Genomic DNA, 10,000 nt, shown 5'->3' on the forward strand with positions numbered 1-10,000 from the left:
TGTGTGTGTGTGTGTGTGTGTGTGTGTGTGTGTGTGTGTGTGTGTGTGTGTGTGTGTGTGTGTGTGTGTGTGTTTTAACGAGTTCTAAACACAGGCCATATTGATTGAAGTGCTAAGCTGTGTGACTGTCTGGAGGAGGCTACTGCATGGCAGAGACATCAGGCCGGAAAGTAGAAGTATAAAGGAGCAACAAAAAGTAAATACTCAAGTAAAGTACAAGTACCACAAAATGTTACTTATAAGTACAGTGCTTAGTATACTAGGACCAGCACTGCATCAGGCTCATATTCACGTTGAGTCGGATGCGACAGGCGTGCACTCACCTTGAGGAAGGGAATGACGAAAGGTCTCAGAGGGAAGTTGGTGGCCTCCTGCAGCTTAGAGTGAAACTCCTCGATGGTGAGAGTGGAGTTCTGTCCACAGTGGAGGAAGAGGACAAAGGACATGAGATCATAAATGAATGCACTTGAAGAACCAAAGACTTGATCATGATCGTTATCATTTTCCCTTCATTGTCAATGGCGTTTTTAAAACAAACATTGAACTAAAAACAAACATTAAACCCATTTTTTTTAACTAAAAACAAACATTAAACCTGTATAGGGGCTAGCGCCCCTCGAAAATGGAGAAAATAAGAGATCTACAAGCTCACAATGTGTCACGACTTCTTTCCCTTACAGTCGTATAGTGCAATCAGAAGTACAATATGTGTCTTTGAAATGTAATGGAGTAAAAGTATCCAACAAAAAAAGGAATACAAAGTGCTTTGTTACCGTCCACCACTGGTTATTAATACACAGTCACTCACCACCAGCCCCAACACAAGGCTGCGGACCCTCTCTCCGATCTCGGGCGAGATGTCGTTGCCGAACTGCTGCAGCGTGGTGAGGAAGCGCTTCAGCTTGCACAGCTGGCGGGCGCCGCAGGCCGGAGGCAGCTGCTGATTGGACAGCGAGGCCGTGGAGGACATGGCGGGGCCGTTACTGAATCCGTTAGGGGTGGAGGGAGCGCCGTTCAGCGACGTGGGAGAGTGACTGCTGCCGTTCAACACTGCGCACGCACACACACACACACACACACACACACACAGATGGAGGGAAGGCATTTGTTTGTGTTATAAACTGCACCTTAATTTAATTATCACTCAGGAATTTACTGCGTAGTACAGTATATATTCAATGTGTGTGTGTGTGTGTGTGTGTGGTTGAGTTTCAACAAACTCCTGTTCATTTCCGCAGTTCACCGTGGTCTTTTATACAATGAAAGGGAGTGTGTGCGTGCACTGCATGTGCGAGTGTGTGCGTGCACTGCATGTGTGTGTGCATGTGTGTGTGTGTGTGTGTGTGTGTGTGTGTGTGTGTGTGGGTGCGTGTGTGTGTGTGCGCGTGTGCACGTGTGTGGTATAACTTCAGCTGTCTCACAAGTGGGACAATTTGACTCCCACCACCACCACTATGCCAACTAGTCTCATCAATCTATTCCACGCGCCTCTCTCCCTCTCTCCCTCTCTCTCTCTCTCTCTCTCTCTCTCTCACTAGGATACAACTATAACAGGAACTTGTTAAAGACCTGCCAAAAATAGACCTGTGGTCTGTGTTACTTTTATTCCAATAGCAGGTGTGTTGCTAAATGTGGCCCTGCACATGTCCACCAGCTGAAAGTAGATTTGCAGCTTTGGCTTTCAGAACAGTCCGCAAGCGTGCGCGCGCGAGCGCACACACACACACACACACACACACACACACACACACACACACACACACACACACACACACACACACACACACACACACACACACACACACACACACACACACAGTATATAATTATTCACCTAAACTCATCGACGACGATGTGTGTAGACTCTTCCTACCGTTTTTCTCATATTCAAGATATAGATATTCAAGATATACCCGCATGATGAAACAAAATATGTGCAAGTTCAATGTGACAGTACCGCAAGGACTCTGAAACGTGATTTAGGTATCAAACGCTTTCCTAATTCCTATGTTTTCTTTCTTTCTTTCTCTTAAGATAATATTTTTTCATGCTTTCTTCCGACAGGGGCGTGTAGAGAGAGAGAGGATAAACATGCAAGATAAGACGGGGGTCAGGCCAGGTGGCCACTGGCCTAGCGGGCCTTGATAAGACCCGGACCGCTGGCCTAGCGGTCCGGTCACCTAGGCTCCTATCCATTGTAGCTTGACAGCGTGTCCTGGGTTCGAGTCCCGATTCTTTGCTGCGTGTCACTCCCCGTCTCTCTCTCCCCATTTCCTGGCTGTATCAATACAGGCTGGAAAAGCAAATGGGTCAAGGCAGGGTCACATTCGAACCTGGTCCTCGTGCTTAGTACTGTCAGGTACCCCCACTTAAGTTTCCTACACAGTTAAGAACTTTTGTGATTATGTCTCCTACATACATGCTTCTTGCATGCACTGTATTGATTCTCCACTGTATCATAACCATAATAGCAATGGAAGGAATGTTCTGTGGTCAAACATAAAGCAACAGGCCTATAAATCACTTTGGACTACAATGTGCTCATCTTTGAACACAACACATTACAGAATGCTTATTTCAGAGTCCAGGCCCAGTAGTTAACTAACCACTTAAAACGCTGTGGTTAACTGGAGTCAACCTAGGGCTCCATACCAGATCCTCTAGTCTACACCAAATGTCTTCTGAAAATAGCTGATCTTGCGACACTGTCTAAGCTTGTAGATCTGCAATTTTGTGCCAAACGTTCGCCCCCCAGAATAGGGACGCTAGGGTTCAAGTGGCTAAGACTTGCATGTCACTCTAATCTGTTGGCTGGAGGTCTCAACACATATGGACTAACCCATGCGATTCTGAGGGGGGGGGGGGGGGGGGGCAGCACTTGTGTTCTGGTTTTAGAGAGAGAGAGAGAGAGAGAGAGAGAGAGAGGGAGAGGGAGAGGGAGGTGAGGAGAGAGTTACACTGGTGACCGGCCGCCACAACAGGTGAAACAACATGGAGTGTCATTGCTATATAGGGAAGAAAGTAGACTACAAACCACCGCCACCGTGGCTGATGTCCCCACTAGCACTGTCTCAATACCAGCTGGTAAACAACACGCACACACACACACACACACACACACACACACACAATACCCGAGCCACACTCACACACATGTGCTCAAAGACACATGTCCCATTAGCAAGGGCATTCTGCATGCCCAAAGCCAGACACACGCACGCACGCACGGACGCACGGACGCGCAGACACACACACACACACACACACACACACACACACACACACACACACACACACACACACACACACACACACACACACACACACACACACACACACACACACACACACACACACACACGTCATTGTGTCAAGTGTTGTCAACTGACACAGGGAACAGCTACACACTCTCAGAGTAAAATTAACACAGAATCTTACTGTGCATGCTTCGAATCCCCCACCGCACATACAAGCATATAAGGTGTTCATGTCATGACAGTTGCACTAAGATCGACAGTTGACTGAAATGGCATACTTCATCATAGCCAACATTGCCGATAGACAACACAGCATAAATTAACAGTAGCTATACTATATGATTATTCCACATACAGACGTTTAGGCTGTTTGTACAAGGCCGTTATTATGACAAGAGGGGCTATTTAAAAGCAGGATGTGTACACTGTACACACATACGTACGTGCATTGGGCATTGAAGCTTTTCTGAGGTAAAGTGTATCATGAAGGTAAACCCATGCCTATATGCTCTGTCTGGGGAACAATCTAAAGATATCTGACACCACACCAAAAATAACACTTGGCCATGATGGCAAATGTATGATCCGATGGTCTGCGAGTATGTATGATTATACAGTATATTCTACTGCTGCTTTTTGTCCAAATGTGGCCGCCCAAACTCATGTAGTGTAGACTTCAGAGTAGTAATTTTGGCATTTAAGGTGTCTTGAATCTTGAAACTTGAATGTGTATAACAAACATGTCCTCACTTGATTTGCTTGTGGTGGGGGTGAATGAAGCGTTGCGATTGGCTGCCTGGCTGACGGCCGGTGGTGGAGGAGGCATGGTAGGTGGGGTGGACCTGGGCTGGGTTTTCACATCCGCAGGTGAATCTGGCATTGTTCCGACCTTCTGCACTCTGCTACCTGCAGGGTGATGGGGAGAAGGGGGTCGAGGTGAAGAGAGGGAAAGAATATTGTTTTAAACCTTAAGATGGTATTAAGTTATTCAAACACAAACCTATTGTTGTGTGAGCATGTGTGGTACAGCTGGCAGAGGTTTTCACAGGAGAACCACAGAGCAGATATCTCCCTCAAACCAGAACTTTTGGTGAGAAAGAAAGAATGAAAAAGGACATTTCCAAAGCAAATCAATGCGTAGCGGTGTAGTGGCGTAGCGTAGCGCACTGAAAAACAAATGCAAACTTGCATCGCGTCTCTCTTGGCTGGAGATTCAGGGACTTGGGAAACATACAGAACCACCTGCTCATCCTCTCAGCTGCTGCCGACCCCCCCCCCTCACCCCCAATCCCCATCCCTTCCAACTCCCCATCTCCCCCTTCTCTCTCTCTCTCTCTCTCTCTCTCTCTCACACACACACACACACCGCCGTGCAGCTCTGACATCCCAATCAGAGGGCCCCTCTATCTCTATCCCCTCCGCAGCCCTCCTCCCCGCCTGTCCCCTCTCGTCCCCCTGTTAAGACAGCCGGCTTGACAGTCAGTGACAAGTGTAGCTGGATCTGCTGCCGTCCATCACCGCGCATGCAGGACGGTCTCTCAGCAGGCCCTGTGCAGCGCGCTACAGGCTCCACTGTGTGCTCTGCCAGACATCCTGGCCAGGACCAAACAAGGCAAGGCCAGCCTGGGACAGGACAGGACAGGACAGGACAGGGAGAGAGAACGGCAGCCTGCATGGGACAGCTGTGTGACCGTCAGGACGACTCAGGAGTGCACAACAAGGACTGTCGACCCATTTATACATATAGGTGAACCAGAACTGTCATCCCCATGCAGCACGCAGACACACAGTAGCTGGAGAGGGCCACGCACACACATGTACTTCACCTGTATAGATCCTAGAGCCGCTCTCGAGGCTTGACTAAAGAAATCCGTAGTCAACTCGAATAAAAGTTAAATTAATTCAATCAATCAATTTGTGAAACTGTGGCTCACACAATGGCTATACTAGCAGGCACACACTGCATAAATGAGTGGCATACAGTAGTATACTCAGAAGAGTAGTAAGTAAGTATGTATTTTGAGATTTGTGATGTGTAGTAGTAGTAACAGTGTAATTCGTGAGTGCAAGAAATGTTTATGCAGCAGCAGTACAAAGGTGTGTATTTCTGAGTGTGCATGTATATTACACCCCATTGTATTCTGTGTGCGTGTGCATTGGACACATTTGAAGCTAATACAATATGCATGTTTTAAATGCATACAGGGGCCCCTGTCCTACAGCAGGACAGAGACTATACTAGGAAAGGCTTTCTACTAGGCGTCAGGACCATTCAATAACTCCATCAGCTGCTTGCTCTCTCTCTCTCTCTCTCTCTCTCTCTCTCTCTCTCTATCTCTCTCTCTCTCTCTCTCTCTCTCTCTCGCTCTCTCTCGTCTATCAGCTGTTAGTGATCAGGAGAGGAGGGAGACGGATCAGCCACCGACCTGCTTTCACAGGGAACCGCACTGTCCCTGGCTATGTTGGGAAGTGCCCCAAACCCCATCCTTGAAAACCCTTTCCCCTCTAACCTTATACATTACATGCAAGAGCTGTAGTCTATTTAATGTGGTTCTTTAACCTCCAGTGCCTGCATTGGTAAGACCCGTTGCATAGACAGTTATGCCACTCTTTGTCCTCGACGTGGCACGTTCAGTTCACATGGTTCATCTACGGAGCGTGCACCTAAGAGGGTTCAAGAGCTACACAGTTGTAGTGTTTGGAACTATAGGTCCTGGTGGCGCTATAACAGGCCAATGTGAAAACTTTGGGGCAGAGGTTCATCTCTGGCATCCAGGGAGTGTGTGTGCAGAGTTTGGCTGCGATCAAGGCCAACACACCGTTGATTAGCTGTCCACAGACGGACGGACGGAGTGCAAAACATACTCTCCCCATGCCTTCGGCCTGTACTGGTGGAGACAATGATATGAACATTCTTTGCTTACAACGGAAGTCTATGATTGCTTTCAAAGGTAAAATTTAAAATACCCTGGCCAGTCTACTCGTGAGCGTGCGATGGAATAAACTCTTTATTCTCAGAAAGATCTTTCTGACTAAAAACTAAATGTATTATAGTGCATAAAATAACTCACTAAGGTGATTTTCTGAAAAACCTGCTTCTAATTTAAACTTCCATGCACCGATCGATATGGACTGTGAGTCCAATATTCTCCTCAACAGAGCTGGAAGCTCAATTGGCCCAAGTTCTGAGAGAGACTTAAATACAGACAGCTGCTGTCTGTATTTAAAGAGTGCTACACAGTGTTAATGTATCCATTTGTAATGTACAAATGGAACAACAAGGCCTATGTAACTCTGAGAGTAGAATGTAGTGTACACATTTAATCAAATGGCCCATTTTGTTACAATCTCAGAGTGCGTTAAATTAACAATGACTTAACTGGACAATAGGGCTTAAAGGACAACTTTAGTTTTTTTTTCAACCATGGTTCATGTTTTAGGTTGTTATTAGAGAAAGTAAAAGATGAGTGTTAATCTTTCTTCATTTGCTGCTTTCTTTGGTTTTAGGGATTTTAGCGGTTTTTGACAGGGGGGCGGGGGCATTCGAGCATGGGGCTAAATATGTATTTCTTTACAAAATATTATGGCGATTTATTTTTTTATTATTTACTATAGTCCTACTAAACCCCAAGAAATTACATCTGGCCACAGAAGATCACAGGATCAACTGGATGTGAAGGTAGCCTACTGGGGGGAAGCCACATGCACTGTGTGTCATAGGCTCAATATGTCAGTTTGACACATTCAGTAGATCCTGTGATCTTTTGTGGTCGGATGTAATTTCTTAGAGTTTAGTAAATAATAAAAATAAATCGCTATAAAATCTTGGAAAAAAATACATATTTAGCCCCATGCTAGAATGCCCCCGCCCCCCCTGTCAAAAACCGCTAAAACCCTAAAACGAAAGAAAGCAGCAAATCAACCTTTTACTTTCTCTAATAACAACCTAAAACATGAACCAAGGTTGAAAAAAACTAAAGTTGTCCTTTAAGTGGTTAAATATAATGAATTCTAGTAACTAGTCAAATATCCTCAAATAGAACGTTTTTCAAATTGATTAGAACATTTTGCACTTTTTGACAAAATATCGGACCCAAACATATGCCATGGGTCACCAGGGTCGGTCTCTACTGGAGTCAGCCTACGGGCTCTACTGGAGTCAGCTCTACTGGAGTCAGCCTACGGGCTCTACTGGAGTCAGCTCTACTGGAGTCAGCTCTACTGGAGTCAGCTCTACTGGAGTCAGCCTACGGGCTCTACTGGAGTCAGCCTACGGGGCTCTACTGGAGTCAGCCTACGGGCTCTACTGGAGTCAGCTCTACTGGAGTCAGCCTACGGGCTCTACTGGAGTCAGCTCTACTGGAGTCAGCCTACGGGCTCTACTGGAGTCAGCTCTACTGGAGTCAGCTCTACTGGAGTCAGCTCTACTGGAGTCAGCTCTACTGGAGTCAGCTCTACTGGAGTCAGCTACGGGCTCTACTGGAGTCAGCCTACGGGCTCTACTGGAGTCAGCCTACGGGCTCTACTGGAGTCAGCTCTACTGGAGTCAGCCTACGGGCTCTACTGGAGTCAGCTCTACTGGAGTCAGCTCTACTGGAGTCAGCTCTACTGGAGTCAGCTCTACTGGAGTCAGCCTACGGGCTCTACTGGAGTCAGCCTACGGGCTCTACTGGAGTCAGCCTACGGGCTCTACTGGAGTCAGCTCTACTGGAGTCAGCCTACGGGCTCTACTGGAGTCAGCTCTACTGGAGTCAGCCTACGGGCTCTACTGGAGTCAGCCTACGGGCTCTACTGGAGTAAGCCGCACGAACTTCATTGACACAGTGATCCTCAAGAACAGGAGGGGAGCCCCCCCCCACCCCAATGCCAGACACTCCAAACATAAACACACAACAAGGTTGTAGAGGCAGCCTGGGCCAGGTGGTATAAATAGCTTCCATAGACCCCCCACACACACACACACACACACACACACACACACACACACACACACACACACACACACACACTGTAGTACACACTCAACAGCTCTGGCACTGCACTGATGGTCCTCCTCGGACAAATGTTATGTTAATTAATTTAATATGTGTAGACCATTTGTTTTATGGTTTGCAGCAGGGGTCTTCCTAAAAACAATCCAATACATGTTAACATAAATCCAACATATTATTAGCAACGATTAGGTGTAAACAAACTGATTCATATTGCTGTCGAACAACTATACGAAGCTGCAGCACCACTTGGAGACAACACATTAAAAGACAAACCTGCTTGTTATTTCCAAGCTAGTCTCAAATCTCGGTGGTGAATGAATGGTGAACACTGAACAGACACTGATGAGACGAGAGGATCCGTTTAAATAAGGTGATCTAGATGTCAAGTTGTAGTATAATGTAGTGGGTGTCCCAGCTTCGTCTCTCTATCAGCTAAGGGTCTACGGGTAAATGTGGAATACCCCTGGTTTACAATAAATGTATAAATACATCATGAACCAATCGTCATATCCAAAATATATTGTACAAGTTACATTTTCTTCTAATAAATTCTCCATATTTTCAAAGGTAGACCTTTACAGATACTGGGGGGGGGGGGGGGGATTCAGATTCAGCTTCACCCAGCTGATGGCTGCTCATTGCTCAGGTAGTCAACATGTACACTGGGCAAGCCTGGGGTGAACCAGCAACCATTCTCTCACTCAGCTAAGGCCGGCTTGTCAATTATTTGATTAATTGAAAAATGTATCGACAGAATAATTGCTACGAACATAATCGATAGAAGCAGCCCTACAAATATAGTTAGCTCTGTCGTGCATTCTCAGCAGCTCCCATGGAGCCAAATCCCACACAGTCAACCTTTCTATATATTAGCATAGCAATTACCTGGAATAGAAGGTAACATTCAAATACAATGTTCTCACTCTAATAATAGACTATAGCTGTCAAACTCTGAGAATAAATACACATAGCAACAGCAAAAGTGTAAAAAACAACAGACAAAAAACACTACAGTTGAGAGAGGATAAGAGAATTAAGGAGAGGAGAGGAGAAATGGGGTCTGACTGCACTGCATGCACCGTGGGATTATAGACAGCTGTTTAATCTGACCAGCTAAAGGACAGGGCACACACACACACACAACACACACACACACACACACACACACAAAACAAGCTCTGGATCTGACTTTTAATACATTAGGACATCTACTGGGTCTGCAACCCCATCTGTGCTCCCGTTGTGCTTTGTGCTGAAGGACAAACCCCTCATGCCAAGAAGATTCAGAGGATACAGAGAGACACGCATCATTTAACCCCGTGGTAAAATGGACCCGCTCAGAATTAAACTAATACTCTGTGTTTTCCTGTGCGGGCTAGGCTTCGGGGGTAGGAGGGGAAGACTCAGCGGTGAGGTCCAGAGGGGTGGACGGTGCTGAGCCGAGTCTATACTGGTGTGTACTAATTGTTCCATTTCCTCCACAGGCCTTTATCTGCCTTTCTGAAAGGACCCCGACTCTGTGATCAATACAAGCTCTGTTCAGGATGTCTGCTCCTTTCCCTCTGGACACGGACACCAGGGCACTGTAATGACTGGATGACTGGATGGATGGCTGACTGGCTGACTGACTGGCTGGCTGACTGGATGGCTGACTGGCCGGATGGCTGACTGGCTGGATGGCTGACTGACTGACTGACTGACTGACTGACTGGCTGGATGGCTGACTGGATGGCTGGCTGACTGACTGAC

General features: G+C 46.6%; 1 protein-coding gene across 1 annotated transcript in view; it reads right to left on the reverse strand.

The window, feature by feature from the left end:
• Positions 1-10,000, reverse strand: part of cbfa2t3 (CBFA2/RUNX1 partner transcriptional co-repressor 3) — a 54,930-nt gene that overhangs the window by 17,535 nt on the left and 27,395 nt on the right. Inside the window, 3 exon segments of the mRNA XM_083759841.1 lie at positions 324-413; positions 809-1,050; positions 4,008-4,163. Coding sequence (XP_083615967.1) covers positions 324-413; positions 809-1,050; positions 4,008-4,163 — 488 coding nt within the window.

The sequence above is a fragment of the Protomyctophum parallelum genome, assembly GCF_964188405.1.
Source record: "Protomyctophum parallelum genome assembly, chromosome: 2".
Lineage (NCBI taxonomy): Eukaryota > Metazoa > Chordata > Actinopteri > Myctophiformes > Myctophidae > Protomyctophum > Protomyctophum parallelum.